Source organism: Scatophagus argus, chromosome 11 (genome assembly GCF_020382885.2).
Source record: "Scatophagus argus isolate fScaArg1 chromosome 11, fScaArg1.pri, whole genome shotgun sequence".
Lineage (NCBI taxonomy): Eukaryota > Metazoa > Chordata > Actinopteri > Scatophagidae > Scatophagus > Scatophagus argus.
In genome coordinates, this window is record NC_058503.1 from 11,768,884 (window position 1) to 11,793,609 (window position 24,726).

The 24,726-nt window shown below is 41.2% G+C and overlaps 3 protein-coding genes across 5 annotated transcripts in view; 1 reads left to right on the forward strand and 2 right to left on the reverse strand.

Annotated features, from left to right (window-relative positions):
- Positions 1-60: 60 nt before the first annotated feature.
- hoxd11a (homeobox D11a) lies at positions 61-3,574 on the reverse strand. The gene is made up of 2 exons (XM_046405132.1): positions 2,908-3,574; positions 61-2,320 (listed from the first exon to the last, which is right to left on the reverse strand). Exons 1-2 carry the CDS (start codon positions 3,509-3,511, stop codon positions 2,085-2,087), a joined length of 840 nt encoding a protein of 279 aa, XP_046261088.1. The 5' UTR covers positions 3,512-3,574; the 3' UTR covers positions 61-2,084.
- A 4,196-nt stretch (positions 3,575-7,770) lies between these two features.
- Positions 7,771-24,726, reverse strand: part of hoxd12a (homeobox D12a) — a 21,283-nt gene continuing 4,327 nt past the window's right edge. The window contains exons 1-3 of one of the 3 annotated variants that reach the window (XM_046404761.1): positions 13,984-14,116; positions 9,274-9,883; positions 7,771-8,727 (exon numbers count right to left, since the gene is read on the reverse strand). In XM_046404761.1, coding sequence (XP_046260717.1) covers positions 8,489-8,727; positions 9,274-9,841 — 807 coding nt within the window. In that variant the 5' untranslated portion in view covers positions 9,842-9,883; positions 13,984-14,116 and the 3' untranslated portion in view covers positions 7,771-8,488. Of the gene's footprint in view, positions 8,728-9,273; positions 9,884-10,044; positions 10,830-13,983; positions 14,117-24,726 lie in introns of those variants that run through there. The other 2 variants (XM_046404762.1, XM_046404760.1) reach the window with 2 other exon arrangements.
- evx2 (even-skipped homeobox 2) lies at positions 20,726-22,893 on the forward strand. The gene is made up of 3 exons (XM_046404759.1): positions 20,726-21,119; positions 21,520-21,758; positions 22,279-22,893. Exons 1-3 carry the CDS (start codon positions 20,726-20,728, stop codon positions 22,891-22,893), a joined length of 1,248 nt encoding a protein of 415 aa, XP_046260715.1.

Below are 24,726 nucleotides of genomic sequence, written 5' to 3' on the forward strand. Positions count from 1 at the left end.
AGTTCAGGTCGAAAATCCTGATATTACAGGATTATTACAACAGCACTTTTGTCCTTTTTTGGGAAAAGTGACACACACATATAATTTGTAAAGCAGAGAGTAAGACACAGACAAACGATAACAGGCTACAATAACAGACAGGCAGCAGCAAAACCAAAGTAAATGAAAGAAAATGCAAATTATATTTATATCAATAATTCCCTACAATGCCATGACATTTGACATGTGTCAGTGACTAGAAGTTACCAATCGAAGTGTTTTTAAAAAGGACCACATGGCACGACATAGTTTTTCTCTGTCTGACTCCTTGCAGAACACTTGAACATGACTTCCTGTGGAAGATGCAGGACTAGCATCAGTTCAGCTGAGCGCTGAGAGGGAAATAAGCCACGTTAAGACTCAATGTGTTCTTAATTTCTGTAGCTTGCGCTGTTCAATGGTTTAACATTCATGCTCGTATTTTTTTTTTAAATAAAAGAGAACAACTGGAACAATTTGAAAAGAATTTCAGGAATGTAAATTATGTTGAAATACGATGGTGAGAATGAAATAAGAATCCAAACAAACAAAGCCTGCGTCGAAAGGATTATTCCTCCACTGACTGACTTTCATGTTGGGTAGATTTTAAATTTGGCTGAACCCTGCATTTCCAGCTGCAACCAAAAGCTGCAAGTCTGCCCTCCTGTGGATACACCGAGAAGCAAAGTGAAATACCCTACACAGTTGGTAATGTAATTTCACTGTAGGACATGATGACAACCCAATTAAACGCTTAATGAAACCTCGGTTTTCTAATAGCCTTTTTGGGAAATAACTGAAGATGTGATAGTACATCACAGATGAAAAAACATTAATCCAACTCTAAACTTTTTTTTTCCCTCCATAAAGGATACTGAAACAATTGTTGCTGCAAAAGAAAATGATCTCCTACTGGCATCACAGGGATTTTCATTAAAGCAACTGCGTGGATTGCGTGCATTTATTTACTTCGACTCTTTGCTGGTCACAAAAATAGCCCAGAGATAAACAGTACATGAGTTAAAGCAGGGACATTCAGATGATTTCACTACATGTGGGTGGAAATGTTTCACCTGCATTAATTAAAGCGCTTTTTTCCCCCACCAAAAACAGAAAATCTTCCTCTTTTGCAGCAGATTTAGAGTCACATTTAGCTCATTGGGAAGGCCAGAAAAGCAAATAAACTTGAGACATTACCTATTCTCTCACGTGGTGATCCTTGCTAGAATATCCTCCCAATTATTCCCCAGCTAAGACTGCTAACGTTAAGTGTGGAGGAGAAAACAAAGGAGCCACATATGGACGAGATGCGCAGAAAGCCTCTTCACTTCTCCAAACATTTGTAGCCTGGAGTGAAACTACTTTGAGGCAGGAAAATGATTCAGTCCTCTTGTGGTCTGGGGGGGTTGGGACACCAAAGTCCAATAGCCCCCTATTTAGACGTTTACAGCTACGTTTATTATACTGTCTAGACGGTTCAAGGTTTAGTAAACAACTCAGTGATGAAAGCAAAGGGAATGAAAGGACTATACAGGCCTGAAAGCGCCAAATTTCTCCATTGATGAATCTTCGGAAAATCCCCCCCCCCCCTCGTCTTCACTTCATTTTCGTTCGACTTGGTTAAGTTCATGTGACAAGTTTCGTGACTATGATACAACACTTGTCGTGTCTACTTTATTTCACACCACAACGTGCATTACGCATGCGTCTTCTAAGAATGGACATTACACAAGGAAGAAGCCTACATATATTTTATATAAATAATTTCAAAGCACAGCCCGCACAACGCTGGAATATTTTGCTGGCAATAATAATTCAGATATGTGAACAAAAAATACAATGAAATTTTAAAAAAATGCAGAGATTGTTTATTTTAATAATAATAATAATATTAAAAAAAATATATGGCGCCTTGTAATTCCAAATACTGGATTTTTGAAAATGAGCTGTTGGATGTGATTGGAGCTCAAATATGCAGGGTGACAAGTCTTAACGTGTGTGTATAGTTACTATTTTACCATCGTGTGTGTGTGTGTGTGTGTGTGTGTGTAGCATTATGTCAGATATCAGAATAAAGGATTCCCAGTGAAATACTGTAGGCGGTCGCGATTCAGCTTTTTCTCTTTCATTCTTCTATTTTGAAACCAAATCTTCACCTGCCGGTCGGACAGGTTTAACATCCTGGACAGCTGAAGCCGCTTCTCTTTGTTAATATACACGTTGAAGAAAAACTCTCGTTCAAGTTCTCGGATCTGGTATTTGGAGTAAGGACACCTCTTCTTCCTGGACTTGGTTGATGAGTCTGTGCGAGAGAAGAAAACGTGAAAGATGTTTTCTAAAATCTGAAGAGCGTGTAAATCATAACATCTGAACTTAAGAAAAAGGTAACAAGTTGACAAACACGTTTATTTATTTATTTCTGCACAAAGGCCTTCTTCTCACACACACACACACACACACACACACACAATGAGAGAGAACAGAGGAATCTGCATTAAAATGAACCCAAAGTGCTGTGTTCTTATATGCACAGCTCGGAGCTCCCTGTGTTGTGTTGCTATTCGTGCACAACATTATCCAAAATAAACCCAACTGAAAACCATTTCTATCCTCCTTGAACTGCCCATCAATACAACTCAATTTCTGCAGCACAGTATTGTTATTAGACACAGGGCTGCCTTTAAAGTATGCTTACTTAGCCTTTTCCCATTGTAAATACCTTTACAACCGTAAAGCAACTCTTATTGGGATATAAAAAGCTTTTGCATGCTTATAAAGAGGCACATAACCCTGGACGGCCACGGTGGTGGACACGGTGCAGTCCAGACAGTCTGTTGTCTAAAGTGCACACCTTATATCCAAGACAAAGAGGAATATGTAGAGACTTACTCTGCTGGTTGTTCCTGTCGCCGCAGTTGGAAGAAGAATCCTCGTCGACGCTCCCGCTCGGTTCAGCTTTGTGTTGCTCTAGTTTGGTTAAAGCCTGGCTGTTATTCGCAGCGTCCCCGGCAACAGCGGAGTCTGTCTTTTGTTTGGGGAGCTCCGTACTGGGCTTGTCCGAGTTAGGGGTGTCAAGAAACTGGTCGAAGCCCTGGGGAAGAACCCCATTTCGGCCGATGCCGGTGAAGAAACCGCACGGCGAACTCGTCCCTCCGTGATGGCCGTACAAGGACTCGTTTTTGAATATCACATCCGCCCTGCTGCTGGAGGACTGGATCAAGTCCCGATGCATTATCTCGTCCGTTGAGTAGTAAGAAGCGTAATTGCCCCTATAGTGCCATTTGCTGGGATGGTCCAGTCCATAATCCCTGAAAGCGACTTCTCGAACAGGTTGGACTTGAGCTATGTTGGGAGAATAGGGAAAATTGATTTGACACGAAGTATTTTGTGGTAAAAAGGAGGAGACCGAAGTGAAATCGGGCGTCGAGACGTAATAAGTGCAGCTCGGTAAATACATATTTGACGCACAGCTGCGATCATCGTATTCCGTCATATCTCTTCCTCCTTTTTCCTCTTTGCAACAGAGGAAGGGAATTGGTAGCCTGACTGTGTTAAACTTTGTCCATCTATAGCACCACAGGCGTGTGGAAAGACCCCGCCAGGGAGAAAAAATCGGAAACGTAGGCAGACCTGCAATACATCTTGATCGATTCTTGAGGTAATTGTGTCATGTGATCCAGCCAAGAAATTACCATACATCAATATCAGTCATTAAAAACTGTCCGGAGAAACTCATGTGAGCGCATGCTGGAGACTCCATTGGCTGCCTGGCTGCAGAGGAAACTCCTCTCCAGCCTTCTTACCCTATAGCTCACGGAAAAAGACATTTGTGAACCACCGCTGGAATATTTAATTGAAAGCTTTACAGCAACATCATCTCCGTCGTGTAATGACAGCCGCACACGCTCATTCCGCCAATAAATTCGCTCACTTTGGAGCAATCATCGAGCGCTTGCAGCAACAGTTAGGTCTGAAACATTGAAGTTGACCTCCCGCATTTAATACAAAGCTGGAGGAGAATGGCACCAAGGCCACCGTGGCTGCACTTCCGCCGCACAGTGGAAAAAAACAAAAAACCAAAAAACTAAGTCTGCAGAATTCGTGCACAAGCGGCTCATTAAGTCTATTTTTTATGCAGATAAATTTCAGGGTTTATTGGGTATAATCACTGTGCAACACGTTGGCTGGGGGACAATTAAATACACACAATCAAACACAGCAGGAAAATATTTGAACTCATTATCGGACAGAAAATCCTGCTGGCCTGCAGCGCGGTGCAATTTAAAAAGCTCAGGCGCCACAGAAGAAATAAAACAAAAAGAAAACTAATCTGCTGCAGCAAATCCCGTGTCTTGTGTGTCTTAACTTTAAAACAGGTTGGTGTTGGAACATTCAAACACCACTTGGTGCTTGGTTTTTCATTTGTTACACCCTTGATAATAAATGCAGGTGAACGCAAACGGCCAAATAAAACAGCCCTGCTTTGCTATTGCAGATGCAGAAAAGTTGACTTTGGATGCCATAAATAAAACATAAGCTCAGTCAATCTGAAGCATAAATCACATTCAGCATGGCCAAGTCCAAAACAACTGGCTTTGACCGTCTGTGGTCTAGGTGATGTCCACCAAGCATTCGCCAACAAGCCTCTGCACCCAAATCATTTTATTGCGCGAAGGCAGCCATGCCTGCAGGGTCCAGGGCCTCTTCTGGGTGGCGAAAGCGGAGTTAAAACACCAGTGAACGGACACCATGTCTTCAAGCCTCGATAAGTATTTTTGTTTTCCTTCTGTGAGTATGATCTTTCATGTTTAATGCTCGTGAGGTAGTGGAAAAGACAGACATGCAGATGAAATCGAGCAGCTGATAGCGTTTGCTGAACGCAAAATGATCATGCAAACGCACCTCTGCAGCTCGGATTTGAAGGCCAGCGTGGATTCTTCACTGCTGTAAGCCTGAAGGTCACACGCAATGTGGAGGCAGCTTAAAGGCGACTGGGTTTATTGTTATTGGGGGTAAAATCAGCTCTGTGGTCGGGTTTTCTGAGCTCTGCTTTTACCACACCACACGTTGAAACCCCTCAGGCAGTGAACACACATGCACATGCAACAAAATGCGTCTTTATTTATTAAAAAAAAATAGGGTGAAAATTGGACATTTCAAAACAACAGAACGGTATTGCAACGTTCAAGAACAAAGATCGTATAAGACTGAATTACTTTCGGTTAACCAATAGAAAAACAAACTGAGGCGACCTGTTGCTTCTGTTTGTCTGTGTTGGCTGTCTTTTTTTCTTATTATTCAAACCGTGTACATTTGTGCTCTAAAATGTAACGTTTATGCTGATAATAACGATAATAAATAACGATACGTTAAACAAAACATTTATAGGCTGCAGCGCTTTTTCAAATCAAACTTACGAAGTACTTTGGTACTTGGTGGTTGAACCAGGAGCAAAAACACATCGGGACCACAATGAAATAAAACCAGACGATTACAGTAATACACGAATAAAGCGCAAATGAAATCTGATAAAATTATATTTCCAGGCTTAAATGTGAGGTTCATATATGCACTCAGTGGCGTTTTATACTTCAATGGCAAAACGTTTTGAGAGAGCAAATGTAACTTAAGTTGACGTTGTTGTTGTGCGCAATATTAACGTTAATACAACATTTTTACCAAACATACATAACGGACTACTTGGAACTTGTTCGTATAGGTTAGAGGAGTCGACCTTCAGTGAAAATGATTTCTGTATTCCTCACAAAGAAGTGGTTATGTGATAATATTTGGGGGAAGTAGCAACGCACAGCTTACTAACTTGACCTTAACTTTGTTTTGGTGTTGCCACCATCTTAAGTAGCCTGAGCTGTTTGACGCTGTGCGGTTGTGTCTGGCAGAAAGGCCAACAAACAGCGAGGGGAGGAAAAACGTTGCCTTTCGGTGCTATAGAAAACTCAGAGTACGCGTTCAAAATAGTGTGAGCACTGATTAAAAATAATATCGGGTGAAACACGTTGTGTGGGAAGGATTTTAAGATGAGAGGGAGAACAGACAGAGCTGGAACACAGCAATACATGTGCGTGGGTAGTGCGCAAAACAATAGACTGGAAACACAGCAAGATTACGCCAGTTCTTTGTTGGGTTTTGTTGTTATTGATGTTGTATTTTTTAAAGTTACATTTAGTCCTAATAGCTCTACAAAATTAAAAAAAAAAAAACAATTGGAGCTGTGGTAACAGTCGCTACCGGAAGAACCATCTCCCCACGTTTTCATCACAGATTACAGGGTCTGAAATGTTACTCTGACTTTCATGAACCTTTAATATGACTGCAGTGTGCTGCTGGGTAGACAGTTGCAGTGATGATGACGTGATGATGATGATGATGATGTAATGGGAGGGCACATCAGGAGATTCACTCGCTAATGTTTCATGTGTGCTGTTCTGTTGGCAATTCGTTGCTGGCTGCGGCCTGAGCCTCTGCATTCAGAGGCAGGCTGGCGGGCTGCGCCATGCAGCCTTAAACTTCCTCAGTTCTCCACCACATTGTGGGAACAGTAATAGTGTTTTGGTAGATATAAGAAATAACCCAGATATGAATGCCCAAAGGACGAACACCTACACCAAATCGCTGCTGTTACGCAAAGAGGAGCCCGTTTGTGGCGCGTTAGGTGCTTAAAACATCACAGAGAAATGAAAGGATGAGTATAAGGCTTCTGAATCAGAGCAGATCCATTTACCCACAGAAACCTCTCACTTGTCAGTGGGAGGTTTTCCCTTTTGGTGTAAAGCCGCAGCTGTGTTCACATGTATTTGTACTGAGAGCAGAAATTACGCGTATATGCGCCAAGCAGGAGAAACAAAGAGCTGACACAGAATGAGCAGGAAAATCCACCCATACCTTTACTGGGTTTTTGCTAAGTATTGTCTGCTGTATTTACAACTAAAATTAAAGTTGGGTCATTAACACATAATATTAACGCAGACGGCGAATTAGTTGTGCTGGCTCTGAAAATATTTGTTTTTGTGTGGAAGAAGATACATGATAGAGATACAGAAAGCCGTTCATGGGGGAGAGGCAGACTGTATGACGCTTAGTTTTAAAATGAGCGTTGGTGGATATCCGGAAAGACGTTATTAACGTATCTGTGCACAAAGACAAACCAGTTCGGTGAGAGTTCTGCTTTAGTCTTGTGAACGGAAGCAACACTCACTCAGGCTGGGCCTTTCCACCGCCGCTCCAAAGAGCAACACAGAGCCATGCGAAGTAGACCCTCTCTGCTTCTGCTGCAAAATGTACAATTTGGTGGAAACACTGCAGACGATCGGCACCTTTTACGTATTCAAACATATCAACTGCGACTGACTGAATGACCGTGAATACAACTACAGCACATAAACTTGAAGCCTGTAGGTCAAACTCGCCATTCAACACACATGTGCAAAAGTAAGAAATAACTCACATTACGCACGATAACGTCTACACACGTAATTTAGAAATGATTTATTTATTCACAAATGTATCAGTCTGGAGCTTTGCATCCATTTTTTTTTGTTTTTTTTGTTTGTTTGGTTTTATTTTTACAAAATCTCTTGTCCGTGCGTAAAAGGGCGGCTAATAAACGGTCATTAAACAGACTAATACCAACAACATGCTTTCGAGAATGATTCAAAAATGAGTTCAAGCCAAAGTGAAATATTATCTCATTATTTGCGCATTTACAAAGACTTCCCAAGATTCCCAAGCATCTGAGCTGAGTGTGCAGCAAGACAAAAATCCACCCTTATTTAATAAAATAATAACGCAGTTTGGACTAACACCGTGACAACGTTTCACATCCACAAACTCATATTTTTTTGCAGGCGTTTGAAGTAAACAACTTCCAGCAGTCAATGCGGCGCAAATCTTTTCCACCGCAGACCATACAGAACAAACGCGATTTCTTTTATTCCATCACCATCACTTAAGGGAGAGATCATTCCTTTAATTGAACAACAGCAATTAGGAAATAGACATGCAATTATAATATATTTCATAGAGACTTTTGTTGGTGTTTCGTCCGTCCGTAAACATGAACTTGACTGTTTGCTTCCACATAAGGCCTGCACTACATGCGCAGGTCGTCATAAAAAAACACACACACAAAAAGAAAACATACAGAACAATATTCCTGTCTGAAAGGGCCGGAAATTTGAGCTCAATGAGAGACAATTAAAGGTTTATCATTACAGGCCAACAAGAGCCAAGGCCCACTGCGCATTTGGAGAGCAACTGAGTAGGATCCACCGCATCTTATAACCTGCAATGCGTTACTTTATTATCATGTAGCCTATTGCGTGACAGGAATAGAAACATTTTATACTTTAATACAAGTCCATGCCACAGACCGACAGGCTATGTGATGTGCTGCAACATTCACAGCACAACACAGGTGTGCGCTCCTGGTCACGATCAAGTCCAGAGGTCATCAGTACGCCGAGAAAGCTTGTTCGCGCATCATCAGTCGTTTCTTTTTCATCCTCCGATTCTGAAACCATATTTTCACTTGTTGGTCGCTCAGGTCCAGTCTGTCTGACAGCTCTTTTCGTTTCTGTCTGTTGATGAATTCATTCATCAGAAATTCATTCTCAAGTTCAGCCAGCTGTGGCTTCGAGTAAGGCTTTCTCTTCTTTCTGGTTTTCACTTGTGATGAGCACCACGGGGCACCTGGAGGGAGCAGAGGCAAAAACAAGTTTTATACTTTAAATGAACGCCGTCTTCAGCTAGTGAGAAATAAATGTAGGGGAATTAACTGCTCCCAGTCGCACTACTTATTAGCGTTGCTCATTTCTCGCAAAGGCTAAAATTTTAAAAACGTAGTAAATATCAGAAGTCAAACCTGCTGTGGGCTACTGTACTACACTAAGCCCACGCAAAGCATATAAGCCTATAAGGATATTATGGGAATATTGAAATAATAATGAAGCCGCAGGTGAGATAAACTGACCATAAAAGAGTCGCAGAGTCATATGAAGTCATTATGTCACACTCAAAGCACAAGCTCTCATATAACTCTTATTTAACAATACTCGCCAATGAAAGTGATCAGTCTTATGACGTGACGAGAGAGTCGACATAAAACGACTCCATAAGCAGCAGCACGGATCCACTTCCTGTCGATTATTGTCTCATCTTAACAGATTTGTAAACGCAACAAAACGAGGGGAAACGCTTTGTGTCAAGGAGATTGATCAATAAAATTGGCTACTTAACCTCCTGCAAAAGTCGTTCTTGAACATGTGTTACTCGAGGATGGATGGCCGAGATTCTGCTCCTGTTTGGTGCCGTTCACATGCAGGGGACCTGCAGAGTCCGGGTCGAGCTGGGCCGCAGAACCGTGAGACCGGCTGTCTAGATCTGAGTAACCGCGGTCACTGGCGGCCCCGTGTTCCCCGGCGTAAACCTCATCTTGTCTGCCAGGCTCGTCACTCTTGTGGTTGGCATTCTGAAAGCATCGCGCCGGCTCCTCCAAATGCGCCTTGACTGCGTGGCCGCTGACGGAGTTTGAATTTATAGACACCGAGTTGGACAGAAACGGCGGACAGTAGCCTCCGAAGGTGCGGCTCTGTGGCTGTGCTGCTGCTGCTCCAGACGTGCACGAACTTGAGGAAGTCCACGGGAGCGTGCACACATCTCTCCTGTTGTAAGGGAGCTGATGCAGCCCGGGTATGTGCGCTCCATTGCCCCGCAAATTGGAGAAATAGAGCGACTCAGGGGGCGTAAAATTCAACAGAGAACCAACATAGCCGGGATTTAAAGGATTCCGCTCACACATTTCCATGGAGCTTTTCTCAGACGCTTCTTGCAAGCCTTTTAGCAACTCCTGAAGAATAAAGGGTAGGTAATTGTTGATTTGTTAATACAGCATCACGTGATATGCAAAATATGTTGTTCCGCCCCACCCTTGCTCTCAATACTGCAAAGCAAAATGCTCCATGAGGAAATATTTTGGTATTGGGTGGGTGGAGGAGGTGAAATTCTAACCTTGTGTTTGGTCAGGAATATCTTAAGAATATTACACCTTGGTTCGGTTTCAGCGTCACGTCTCTCATCTCAATCATTGTGCTGTGACATGAGCAACAACAAGGACGGACCCACAGAGCACAAGGACAAGGCTGAAACGTAAGGCCTCGAATGCACCACAGGAGAGCAGAGACGAGACAAACTCAGCCATTCACAGGCTTTATGGAAAACCTTTAGGGAACAATTCGAATAATTACACAGAATATTGGGACGTGGAGTTCAAAAATGTTAGACACATACAGACGGAGAGAGATGGACGTACGCGACAACAACAACCCCCTTTCCTCATATGCAATCTCATCAGCAGAGTAGCCTCAAAGCCTCAGAGAGTTAACATCCACTGAGCTGGTTTACGTTAGATCACATACAGCACACTGACACACTGGAGGTGCTGCCACGAAACCACTGCAGCCTTTAGGCTTGTCGGCCTCCAGGCTATACGTGTTGAAAATATGAGAAACGCGTAATGTGGTAAATCCGCATTCTGGATTTGCATCGACAGCCTGGCCCAGTTAGAAACTGCTCACGTCCCTCTTCTGTTTTCTTTAAATCCACTTCTCCAGAACCCGCTTAAAACTACTGACTGCGTTTACCACCTGTAGGTTTCCGTATAGATCTGCTTTCATCTGAAATACGCTCAACGTGTAGTTTGGGTTAAGAAAAAAACAGGAGCTTTGCTGTTTTCGGAGGTTAAGAAAAGAACCATTACAACCATAATGTCCCTAATGCACAATTACGACCGTGAACCTCCAGTCACGTGTTAGCACCTGAAAAGAAACCGCATAAACGTCACACTGTGGTGACGCACGTTTGGTACAATTTGAAATTTTGAATACTGAATATTTTACCTGCAGTATTTAGTTTACTATCAAATAATATAAGTGCTGTCATAAAGAAATATGTCCACATACTCCTCTGATGGTGACTTAAAACCTGTAATGTTCTATAGTACATCTGCATCCTGCTCAGAATAAACCATTAGAGTATTACTGAGTCTTCATTTGGACATATTTGTGGTATCATACTTTTAATGATTTACAGAGTCACTCGGACAAAATTTGGTGTGTGTGTGTGTGTGTGTGTGTGTGTGTTGTGGGGTTGAGAGCTCAAAAATACACCGACACTGAAGACTTGGAGCAGTTGGTTTTTCAGGGGGTCTTCAGCACAAATGATCACATCGCCAGGTCGGATTCCTTATGGACAAATTCAGGTTTATTTCATTTTGTTTGCATTAAAATCAAAGAGATTTAAGTTAGACGGGGTTTGAAAGAGTCCATTTTTTTCAAAAATCACTTTATTAGGCAATTTTCTACTCGGAGTAGTTGCGGCTGTGCTCCAATAGGTGGCAGTAGAGGTTCATATATGGTCTTCCTGCCGTGATGTCCCTGCTCTTTTCACTGTTTGTTGGTGGCTTTTTTTTCTGCTATTAAACCTCAGCAGCAGTTTCAGTCATCACCGGAGCTTTGCTGACATACGGAGATTAAAACCACCAAGATGTGGGTGACATCTTTAAAAAAATAAAAATAATAAAGAAAAATCACTCTTGTGACTATTGGAAATTAACGTTTAGAGTAAATAAAGGAAACAACGCTAAAACATCTGATGATCACTTATTTTAGAGATTTAAAAAGAAGAATGTTGAAAATTAACTTTTTTAAAAAAGTGTTGAAATCGGAAATATTTAAACGCAACTGACCTAAATCTAAATACTTGTACAAAAAGAGAAAAAACAAAAGTCAACGACATGACACAACTGCATCTGTTGTGTGGGAGTAAAATGAATCTGCAGATTTGTTCAGAAAACTGCGTTTTTACGGTATTCAGGTGTCGATCTGGCGTGTTTTAAACATCCAGGCCATCCAGACTCTGCAGCTCCCCAAAAAGCACAAGATAACCGTGAGATACTGATATCGAGTTTAAATGTTTATCGCGTGAGAAAACGTGGGATGTTTGACGAAAATGTTCAATGTAGCTGACATAAATTAAACTTAAAAACACTCATGATGAAGAAAAGCGAAACTCAAACTTACTGTTAATGAGAACCGACCAGTCTGCGCAATTTTAATTTCCTTGGCGACAAATTCTTCTCAGCAACGCGGCGTTGAATCACAAACTGCGCAGAGCTCCATTAGGCCAAATGGACATTACATTACATTACATTACATTACATTAGAAACGCGACTTCTCTCAACACAAAACACTTTCTTTTTTCTAAACACCAAAACACACGTGTTTATATGTGGGACAGGTAGCTTTAACGTTTTGCTGTGTGGAGTTAAGTCTGCGTGGCGTTATGTCACAACGGCAGATGGTCTCCCACATTTAGGAAATGAGGTAAAGCTTTAGTGTTTAGTTTTAGTGTCATTTACTGCTCCTCGACCTTCATATGTTTAGGGTGCCAGGAGCCAAACTGGGGGAGCTTCAGTCTGGATGTTTTGCAGGCCCCTTTGAAGGAAGCTGTCCGCCCGTCTATTGTCCTTGGTAATAAACTTGCTGCTTCCCTCGTTCAAGTTCTCTGGGCTGAGAAATGTCGCCTTGAATCTCCACGGTGTTAACATCTCAGAGGTGTTTTGAGTCAGCGTAAAGTCAAAGCGGGATCTCAGTTTGATTCCGTTTGAAAAAGCTGACACAGGATGAAGGAGGATTTTTGTAGAGCGTCGAGGTAGGCCACAACGAACCATCCTCTCAGTTGTTGTTTTTTGTTTGTTTTGTTTTTTTTGCATGAGAAAAAGAAAAAGCTGTTTTGTTTAGGTCCATTTGAGGGATTGTTTTTGAAGCACCTGTATGTCTTTCAGGTACAGACTTATCCAGAGGTGAGATCAGATCCTACTGGTCCATGCGGGGTTTTGGACAACAAGTCTAGACCCTTTTCCAGATGTCCTGTTTACAGACTACTGAAAATGTCAAAACGGACGTTTTTTTGGTTATTTTGTTGAGAATTCGAGAAATCTGACAAGACAACGAAATTGGAAAAGCAATAAATAAAAGTTAAAAAGCGACGTGGGTTTATCTGGAGACGATTTTGGCCTGTTAATGAGGCTGAATCCCACGGTTTGAGTATTTCAGATGAAATAGTTTTTTTAGCTTTCGAAGTCAAGATCCGAGATGATTCCGTGAACGAAACCGATCAAATTTTATTTATTCACTGCACTGAAAATGGAGCCTCAATTTATCCTGAACAAATTCAAACCAGCGTAACCAGAGTTAATTAAAAAAAAAAGTTTTGCTCCAAATTAGACTGAAACACATTACAAATGAACGGATGATTCATTTTAGTGGCCTACTTCTTAAAAATAACCACAACGTTAAAATTTAAAAATACCGTACAATAAGTTTTGTTTAGGTGATTGAACAAACTAATGAATCAACAACGAGCAGCTTCAGAATAAGTCTGACTTGTGAACATACACTTCGAAATGATTACTATAGCTTCGTACTAATATCTGTAGTACTCTATAATGAACTGCAGCTGAATTCTTTTTCCACAAAGTGACTATCAAAGCATTTATTTTCAATAATTTAGGCTACACTTTAGTTATTCAGATTCTTTCATTTAAAGTAGCCTTCTATCGTTGTGCCTCCTTGAGTGCAGTACTACATTATACTATAAGTTACCACATTAATGGTCACCTCACCACACGGTACCATAAATCGGTATTAAACCATTATTGAGTGTTTATTGGGAAATCTACAGTTTGTTTCTTAATGTCTAAAGGGATGAAGCGGGGAGGAAAAAAATCTAAGTCATTTAGTTCGTTAATGACATAATATGCTGGGAGAGAAAAAAGAAAGACTCACCACTAAAATAATCCCTCTCAATCACCACATTTAACCCACTAAGGAGTGTGTGGTGGTGTGTGTGTGTGTGTGTGTGTGCAGAAACTGCATTTTCTTATTTACTCGTTATTTTGCTGTGTACGGGACGCTTCCGGTGACCCTGAAGACAGACGGCTGGTTGTGGAGACTCACGCAGGTCCTCAGATACTGGCGACCTGCAGAGACTCAATGTCCGACCATTGCTGCGCAGTATGCCTTTAAATGAGAAGAAATGTGACTGATTGTTGACATTTCCAAACAACTGAACACAGAGGGGCTCCATCCACTGCAGCCTTTCACGAAATGATACCTTTAGGTTGGATGAGAGGCCGTTTCGAGCATAATGTCATTCAAGATACGTGTTAATATCTCTGGTGTTGACTCATTAGTGGTACATGTGCAGTTTGTTACCACTCACAACAACAACAACAACAACACTGATGAAATATGAAGAGTTCCTACAACCTCCCACCGTCTTGCTTCACCTGCTGGTTTGAAATGACAGCCAATCTCGCTCGGTTTCAAAATAACGAGATGCAGTCTCGCCTCGTGCCTTTAGCAGCAATTAGGTTGGCCATTGTGATGTTATTTGTTTTGTTTGCATTGACGAGCAGTCGCCACTAGATGGCGCTCTCACTTAAGGAAAGAAATCAGGACAGCAGCGAAGGCACGGGTTTCTGAGCAGGACGCCAGCAGCGTGAGACTGGCATACAAGCAACAGCTTCATTTAGCATTCAGCACGGAAACATTTGATTAATGAGAGGGATGAGCTCTCTGTAGGGGCTCATATTTTAATATTTGATGTAAAAACAAAGCAGCTGAAACCCTCCCTTTTCCGCGGATACAAGGAGGAGGAAGAAAATACGCCTCTGCATTCCTTATTACTAAAGCAACCTTCACAACTTAGAAGCAGACTTGCGTTACTGTTTTTTGCATAATTTGATATAAAAACCATTCAATATAAATAATAATAATTAAAAAAAAACATCTGTCAGTTGTTGAGGCTGATAGGCGCCAGCTCTGGTAACATTAAGTAAGTGATCTCCAAAAATATTTTTCCTAGATGCAAATTTGTGAATTGAAATTAAAATATTCAGCATCTACGCAATGATGTGCTCTAGCTTTGGCAAACTGTCATCAAGTAAGGCATGTAACTCCATATTCCTGCCTAGCTGAGAGCAGTGAACACATATAGGTGGACTGTACGGGATTATAAAGCATCTCTGTGATGAAAAAAGATGATAAAATTGTGTGAGATGAATGCAAAATATGCCAAAATTATTTTGCAGCCCTGTGCTGTGTATTCAACAGTTGCACATATTTTTACATAATGATTTGAGCCCCAGCTTATTAGACACACATGTAAAGTGTTGTGGTTCAGTAGTTATTTGACCAATTCTGACGAGTTTACGCTTTTGTTTAACTGACTGATCTCCATATCCTACACATATCACTTGATGCCTTCTTGACAAGCACGCTAGCTTCTTGTTGGCCATAGTTTTGACTATAAGTTAGCATTTAAACACTGTTTAAAGAGTACATGCAAGTGGACAGCTCGACACACACGCACACTTCACTGATAACCAAACTCACCCACATAAAATCTATTTGGAAGCATTCATTAAATGGAAGAAACAAACACTTCATCGTATTAAAAGAAAATCCAAACAAGCCATAGTTTGGTTTTATCAAACTAAAAACAAGCCAAAGCATAATGTCTAACCTGTGGACTCAGGATAACAGGGTCAAATCAGTAAAGCCTCACAATTAATAAGAAAGATGAAGGGGAAATAAAAGCAATCAGTCTATAATCCAGACTTTGAACAACATCTGCATTTTGTCTTGTTTTACTCACCAGCTCTCCAAGCCATCTTGATGTGGTTTGGAGCTGGTGAGTAAAGGGACTTAACTAGATCACTCAGTTCAAATTCATTTCTCATGCTGTGGGGTTCAGTTCTGCCTGTTCCTGTCTGGGCACACAGCAGATCCAACACCTCAGGTTACCCCTAAAAAAAACAAAAACAAGGTTTTGACTTAACATCCTTCACATCGTCATTCACCACATGTCCAGAAATATCTTGCCTGGTTTCTATTACACTGTTTAAATTTAATTAATCCATAAAAGAATGTTTGTAATCTGCTTTTAAGGTGCAGGTGACCTGTTTTCTGTTTGTGTCCGACCCATTCGGCATTAACACACACCTTCACAGTTGATCTCATAAACAGATTCAATCAAGAGAGACAGTCCAGACGCGCATAAAAGCAGTAAAACATCCAACTATATTTACACATATGCCTTATTAGTTCAGCATGTACTTTTCCCATTCTGGCTACAGGCCTCATCTGTGTATGTGACAGATAGATACTATCACAATTCAAGTGGTGTGATATCCTGTCATTTTGCATTGTCTGCAAATATCTCCACCCTGTCAGGATTTTCAGGAGCTTATTTTTTACTTAGTTTCTACGTAGCTCAGTACAAATAAGGAGACAACAGTTAAAGGCTGCTTTAATACAAAACAATACTGTGACGTGCATGTGGTGGATTTCTGGAGTTGGTTTCAAGTTTCAAATCTCTGGTAGGCAGATAACAGTTACGATGAAGTATGGTTTAGTAAATTGTGGCAAAATTTCCAAATGGCATGATAAAAAGTTGCTCATTTAAAAAAAAACAAAAGCATTACATTAATATGGGAACAACCAGTGTGGTATCTTTCATACATACAAACTATATAGATAGATTATTTTACTGCTTTGATCAGCAATAAAAATGACTTCAGAAGTAATTCTGAATACGAGTCACATTTATATTGATATTTCTGTCAACAAATACTGTGCAGTATATTGTTGTTCCTATATGTGCCCTCTTGAACTCCTCGCTGAAATTTCAGTACATAATGTCTAAGAGAAAAGCAGTTGCGTCGCTGAGCACAATACACTGCATGGAGCTGGCAGGGTCAGGGGCTGAAGGGGCCCTCTTAGTGAGATATGATTCTTTTGTTAGGGGCCTCAAACTCCTGTTTAAGTGCTGGAAGTTGCAGTCCCTCTAATGACCACTAGATGCTGAGTCCCTCAAAGACTGACTGTGCTGAGGTGGCTGAGAAATCACAACTTCTCACTGCAAATAAAGCCATGGTAATCTGTGTCAGGTGCTGTGCCCCTTGTAGGTCAGTAATATTCATTATTATGGCATTTGGAAGCCGAGGACACAAACTGCTGAAGTTATGAAAGTGTTTTTTCCCATTCCTGATTGATATAGTTGAGTGTCTCCATATTTTGTGTTTCATGATGCGCCACTCATTGGTCTGGACTGCAGGCAAGCCAGTCTAGTAGCCAAACACTTTCACTACAAAGCCACACTGTTATACCACCTGCAGAATGTGGCTTGACATTGTCTTGCTGGAATAAGCAGGGACCTCCCTGAAAAAGACATCGTATGGATGGGACCCGTATGTACCTTTCAGCAGTAATGGTGCCTCCACAGACGTGCAAGATACCAATGTCATGTTTCCCACTTTGTGTTAGTCCCCCTCAGATGGCCCAGAGAAGTTCCTGGACTCATCGATGCATGGTGGAGTCTTAACTTGCATTTGCAGATGCAGATGCAGATGCAGCAATGAACTGCGTTTACAGACAGTGGTTTTCCTGAGTGTTCCTGAGCCCATGTAGTAATAACCTTTATACAGTCATGTCAGATTTTAGTGCAGACCTAATGGACTAAGGGTAACCTGCATTCAGTGCTGGTTTTCAGCATCTTCTCTTACATGCTCAGATTTGTCCAGATTCTCAGAGTCTATTGATAATATTATGGAATGTAGGTGGGGAAATCCCTGAATGTCCGCTCTGAAGAAGGCCCGTCGATGGCTTTGAAAGGTATTGTTGTAAATCTTAAAACGGACCTTTACAGCCTTGGCGAACACAGAGGTGATTTCCATTATTGTGAGGGCATGTTAAGACTGAGCTTGACTGACTGCTCCATCATTCTTGCCGATAGACTGAATTCTGTGATATCAAATAAATATTTACACCTGTGAACGCTACCCAGCTTTACAGATTATACTTATGTCTGGTGTGGTTCATATTCACTGTTAGAGAATGTCAGTAAAGAATAAGTGTGTTTTAGTAGCCTTGATCAACATCAACATGAGTGTACCTCATTTTACTTTCAACAGAATTATTCTCAGTTCGCTTAATGTTTATTTCATCACACAGACAACTAAATTACAAAGTTATTACATCACCAAGTGAAACAGTTAAAGTTAGAAAATTATACCCGCAAGGTTTTCACTCGCACCCCCCTCAGCCCCATCCATCTTGAAAGCCTAAATCTGATCACCTGCAGTGACTGAAGTAAGGAGTCATTTGAAAATATCCCAGAAAATGCTCACACAACACCACTGCACCTATCCTGACTATGGAAACCTACGACAAGCAGCTGTGCACACTGGTGGCTCCACACGGCAGATGGGAGGTAACTGTAAAGTGAAAAAGTGAAAACTGCTAACTCAAAGGCTGTCATTGACATGGAAGACTTCATGTCCAAGTGTAGCAGAGGAGCAGGGGTCAAAGACACCTTCACTTAAATATTTAAATATACACTTTCTTTACACATTACACTGCTGAATGTTTACAAATGAATATTTGCTATAAATCTGTTCTTTTCTCTGTTTATTTTGACCCATTATTCAGAAAAGTTAACGCTAATAATGGTGAGATTACAGTGACCTATGAACACACACATTTAGGAATATCTCTCGATGTCTTTCTTCTGATGCTGTAGCCAATGAAAGGCGAGCTGAATAGTGAGAAACTCAAAAATACATTACAAAAGGCTAAGATTACAGGATTCTAAAACTCTGATGAGTGTTCAAATGTAAAACATCCCTTCAGGTAAAAATCAGCTGCACAATTAAACCAGTACATGTATGCAAATTACCTAATTATATTAAATGTAAATTCCCAAAGCTCAGAGGACATTGCATACCAGTGTCTTACCTGAGCATAATGTTTTTTTCCCCGTTCAAAAACAAAGGAAATCAATGTGTTCACTAAAGAAGTGGGCACATTTAACTTTGCAAACAGTTAGTGAACAATGTATTAATTGGTCTTATGCTGTAAGTTGTAAAACATCATTCTCAGTTGTAAAACATCATCAGTGGATTTTGCTCTGATTTGAATTAGTCACCAGGATTACAAAAATATGGGCAGGGCATGTCAGGTTGTATGAGTCTTTGGCTCAACAGAAGCTTCAAGCTCCTCTTAAATGGCTTGAGTATCCATTAACATAAATATTTATATTATCTGCTTATGCTATAGGTTATACACTAATCTTGGCCAGACAGACAAGTTGGAACATGAGGTAAACTACAGCCCACACCTCCCTTTCAACCCTTCATATTTGTGACTGTAGTTCATATTAAAACCTGCAGGGGGCGCCAGAGGACGCGGAGAGGATAAACTGATGGTGCCTTTATGGTCATTTCACATCGAGAAACCAAGAGCGCATGCATTTCTTTACATATCTGTGTTAGAGTTAACATGATGCATACATGTGCCTGTTATTTTCCTAAAAAATACCCCAAGTACCATGCAGATAATAAAGGCTGCGACACAGAGAGACGGAAATAAGGAGGAAATGACATCAAATAGATTAAAAATGAAAATACTCAAATATAAGATCTTAAATCTGAGTCATTCGTTTCAATGAAAAGCTATCAAAATGAACAAAAAAGGTGTAAAGAATCAGCTGTAACGAAATTGCATTGGGAATAAGTGATTAGGCCACTTATGGTTAAATCAAAATAAGATTCACGTTCAAGTCACTTTAAAAGTAGCCGATGTGAACATTCAACATGCGTTAAAAAAAACAACCGTGAGTTGATGTCAGCAAACGCGTAACAAAGCGTTAGAAGCACATCAAAATGTTACTTTGACGAATTAAGAAATGTGTGTTGCAAAATCTGATAAAATACACACTGAACCCAAAGCAACATTAACAAGCTCTAAAAAAAAAAGGTGAAAAAATGCCACTCTTAGTCTGTGATCACAAACTTGCACCTTAATCCCATTGCACATCACATACGGCTTAGGTCGAAGAAATTGTGAAATAAATAAATAAATTTTTAAAAAAAAGAAAGAAAGAAAAAAGACTATAAATAAGAGAACAACTATTAGAGAGAGGGAGGGCAAACAGTGGGGAGGTAAACAATAGCGAATCAAAGCATAATAATATTCCTAAATGAAGAGGGAAATGCTGCAGCGCTCATTTTATTAATCAGACTGTCAATTTCACCCAAGAGGCCAAACCCAAGAGCAATCTGAAACAGACTCAGAGATCAACCCAGGGACAAGCACTTGGCTCCTCACTCCTCTCTTCCTCTTCACTTGGATATTATTCGTCTGACCGAAGGCCGCCTCCATCATCAAGTGACAGCCCTCTCCTATTTATTTGCTTATAAACCTGTTACAATAAATGATCATTGGAGCAACGTCAGCCGAGCATTTTAACAACGAACAGCGAGCACTTTTGATGAATGACATTTTGCTGCTGTGGGGAGGATGCACGGCTCATCTTAAGCAGTCGCTCGTCGATTGCATTTAGATTCTTTCATTTTTTTGCGTCTTGCTTATAAAAAGGTTTAGAGACAGTTATTTAGAGACAGTTGCTGAGTTGCGTGCGGATTTAGCTCCGACACAACTCATTGGTGCTCCAGCCCCCTGGACAAGTGTTGTGTGGGTCCTTCTCCCCCTCTCTCTCTCTCTCTCTCTCTCTCCCTCTCTCTCTTTTTTCACCCCTTTTTTTCCCCTCGTCGTCTTGCACGGCTTAATGATGGAGAGGATAAGAAAAGAGATGATATTGATGGAGAGAGGTCTGCACAGCCCCGTCGCAGGGAAGAGGCTCGCAGACACGCCTGGAAATTCAGTGCTGGAGGCCCTGGAAAACTCTCAGCACAGCGGACGGCTAAGCCCGAGAATAACTTCGGCTTCTCTCCATGGAAATCTTGGGGACATCCCGACGAAAGGCAAATTTGAAATTGACAGCCTTTTCGGTACGCACCACAACAGTGAAAATACCTCTTCGGCGGAAATTTCATCGTCGGAAAGCAGGAAGAAAATGAGCCTTTACTCCGAAGTTTCGCCTGATTCTGACATTAACAGTGATGTGGAGGTGGGATGCCCTGCGCATCGCTCCCCGAGCCAGCACAAGGAAAACAACAAAGGTAACATTTTTATTTTAGCTCATATTTATCGGGATTTTGTCAGACCATTGCTGTAGTTTTGTGTGTGCGGGTGTTATTGTTATTATTCTCTCCCATTTTATATAATCAAAAATAAAAATAAACGCAATGGTTAGTATTAGCCTGTTACTACTACAACTATCATTATTATTATTTCTTCTATACTACAGTAGACAAATGCGAGCTAACATAATTCAAAATAATATTATAAATGTTTTGCTTTCGCCTCTTGACGTTTTTTTTTTTTTTTTTTTACACCTCAACCAGCTTTATTATCATTCAGCTATAATAATTTCTTTAGGCCCATAGGCTTAACGCGTATATTATTTCAATATTTCTGACATCGATAACAAATTGTTTCTTTTTAATTTCAATTGTTTAGGTTTTTCAGACAGCAATTCTGGCTCTTCCTCCTCAAACTCCCTGGCGAATATGAACGGTACTAATTCAACGGGGGGATCAAACAATTCAAATTCCGACCAAGTGAGAAGGTATCGGACTGCTTTCACCAGAGAACAAATCGGAAGACTGGAAAAAGAGTTTTACAGGGAAAATTACGTTTCCAGACCGAGAAGATGTGAATTAGCCGCAGCGCTGAATCTACCCGAAACTACGATTAAGGTAGGCTACCGATTAATCTTCATTATTCCTGTGCACCGTGTGCGTGTGTGCGTAGAAAGAAACGATGTGGGCGCACAAAAGATGAATAATTATAATACTGTAAAGTAGAAAATGTAGTCATTATAATATTATTTCGACACATAAAATGTTGCAGAATGCTATTTTATTTTAACCTGTATACAACAGGCTAATGGTTTTATTTAGTGCACCTCACTAGATGCTAATTGATTCAACTTTAAGGAGTAGCCTGCGTTTAATGACTGCTTAAAAATACTAAAAAAAATAAAACAAAACAAAAGTTTTATGTTCATGTACTTTGGTAGATTTTAACTGCAAAAGGCCGTTATTTTCACTTTCAAAAAGTCTTTGTAGGATTTTTTTTTCCCATCTCAGAGCAGAGACGAGTGTCTGTGCTGAGCCACACACACACACACACACTCTCCTCTCCACAGGTCTAAAATTAGAGCTTGGAAACAACATGGCAGCTTCAATATGGGCCTTGTTTTGACTCTTTGTGCAGGTGTGGTTCCAGAACAGGCGGATGAAGGATAAAAGGCAGCGTTTGGCGATGTCCTGGCCCCATCCTGCAGACCCCAGCTTCTACACTTACATGATGACGCACGCAGCAGCTACAGGAAGTCTACCTTACCCTTTCCACTCGCACATGCCTCTACATTACTACCCGCACGTCGGTGTCACGGCAGCAGCAGCCGCCGCAGCCGCCACCGGTGCCGCCTCGTCACCTTTCGCCACATCCATCCGGCCCCTCGATACCTTCCGAGCACTCTCCCACCCCTACTCGCGGCCAGAGCTCCTGTGCAGCTTCAGGCACCCGGGACTGTACCAGTCACCCGCAGGCCTGAATAGCTCAGCGGCGGCATCGGCGGCGGCGGCGGCTGCGGCAGCGGCGGCGGCGGTCAGCGCCCCGTCAGCCACCGGGCCTTGTTCGTGTCTCAGCTGCCACAGCAGCCAGGCGGCGAGCGCGCTGGGCTCCAGGAGCGCCAGCGCTGACTTTACCTGCACAGCTTCGGGGCAAAGATCCGAGAGTGGATTTCTGCCGTATTCTGCTGCTGTTCTCAGCAAGACCTCAGTCCCGTCACCAGACCAACGAGAAGAAACGTCGCTTAACAGATAACTCACCACGCAGCCCACATGACGGTTTCCTGTTTTGCTCTTGTCCTACTTTAAGGGATAGGCCTAACTTAAAAATCACACCCGGGTTAAAAGCAGTCATTTATTAGGCAGCACTGTAAACACACACACACCAACACACACGAAGATTAATTTCTAAAAGTCTGATTCAAGTCCCAAAGACTCTTTATAGCAAAAAAAAAGACATGAATAGCTAAGCACCGAAAATTTTGCAACTGACAAAAGAAAAGAACAAAAAAAAAATACTTTTTTCTAAAAGCTTGTGCCCTTGTGTTGTGCCAGTAGACCATTTTTTATGGGCTGTGCTGGATTAATTTATACATATTTGGGGAAAAAATAATATATATATATATAACAGACCATGCAGAGTATCCATTCTGTCCCCATGTCTCAGTCACCGTGCTGTTTCAGATCAATTTATTCGTTTCTACAAAGCCAGCAAATTAAACCAGGAAGAGTCACCGAGTCCCATTTCTTTTTCTGCGGCTCAAATGTCCAGGTGGCCTATTCAGCGTGACAAACCCAGCCTGGCTACCTTGACTCCTTTGGTTTTAAGATACAAACGTGAGCTAATTATGCTATCTAAATTTAGATAGCAGAAGGTCCTGCTTCTCTGCCCAGTAGCATATCTTTCTTCACTATAGGCCTAATAGACTGAGATTTTGGCAGGAACAGCTTCCCCAACACCCTGCCTCTGCTCTATGGGGACACCCCTAATCAGCTGGAAGGCGCATATAATTTTGCACCGCGTCTTTTGTGTCAATTTTTATGTTAATAATGAGAGGATCATGACAAAAATTGCCAATCATGTACCTAGATGGAGCTCCTTTGAATACATGACTGTAAGAAAGTTCCTCGTTTTGAGACCCGCTGTCAAGTGCTAACAACCCGCGGAGGGAAGTCATTAGACATACAAAAGACCTGGAACAAAGCGACGGTCCCGGTATACAGGATGCACTGCACAAGAATAATATCTGACAGATGTAGGGTTTAAAAATATTACACACAAAGCAGCCTGCGAAGAGCCCCTTGGATTTTTATTTTATTTATTTATTTTTTTGCTAGCTGATAATGGGAAATTACTCGACATACAATCTCTTTTATTTACATTGCTGAACCTCAGTTATATGAAATCCAGCATTTTCCTAAGTGTGTTATCCCTTTAGGACCTCTTCACTCAGCACACACAGTGACGGGACTGAAGCAAGGCGAAGGTTCAGACAAAATAGCCTGGCTTTACAACCTGTCTGCGCCTGTAAAAATGGCTACGTGCTATTTTATTCGTTCCTGTTGGGACATCACCAATATGTTGATTATAAAACATGTGAACTGTAAATCGTGAAATATTTTGCAAATACTACGGATAGTCCTACTGATAGCTGACAAAATCGACTTACTGATCGCCCGGGAAAAAAAACATGCTTCATGAAATGTGGATGCTAGGCTAATTTTTCAACACATTTTTTTTTATTTATTTTGTGTGACTTGCTGAATGTTTTTTTTTTTTTTTAAATGTTAAAAACACTGGATGTACACGTCAATAGGACCATCACATAGCCTACAAATTGGCCTGTAAGCTCACCAATAGTCCAAATTCATGATTTGTATTTCGTGCAAAATTAAGACAGAAATTGTGGAGATGGACAACATTTCTTTACGGTTCACCCAAAAGAGGCTTTAAAAGGGCTGATAAACGAGCACTGAAATTAAATGATGAAAATAGTATTGGCCTTTGTCCCTGGGGTCTCTGTTATAACTCTATATCTCTGTATTTAAAATATCATTGACTGTATGAATTTAAATATTTTAACTTGAA

What these genes read in the sequence shown, in the direction of transcription:
- hoxd11a (XM_046405132.1), bottom strand. Translation starts at nt 3,511, where the DNA reads ATGACGGAATACGATGATCGCAGCTGTGCGTCAAATATGTATTTACCG. An exon ending in CGACAGGAACAACCAGCAGA is followed by an intron (nt 2,321 to 2,907) that starts GTAAGTCTCTAC and finishes TCTCTCGCACAG; the next exon opens with ACTCATCAACCAAGTCCAGG.
- evx2 (XM_046404759.1), top strand. Translation starts at nt 20,726, where the DNA reads ATGATGGAGAGGATAAGAAAAGAGATGATATTGATGGAGAGAGGTCTG. An exon ending in GCACAAGGAAAACAACAAAG is followed by an intron (nt 21,120 to 21,519) that starts GTAACATTTTTA and finishes TCAATTGTTTAG; the next exon opens with GTTTTTCAGACAGCAATTCT. An exon ending in TACCCGAAACTACGATTAAG is followed by an intron (nt 21,759 to 22,278) that starts GTAGGCTACCGA and finishes CTCTTTGTGCAG; the next exon opens with GTGTGGTTCCAGAACAGGCG.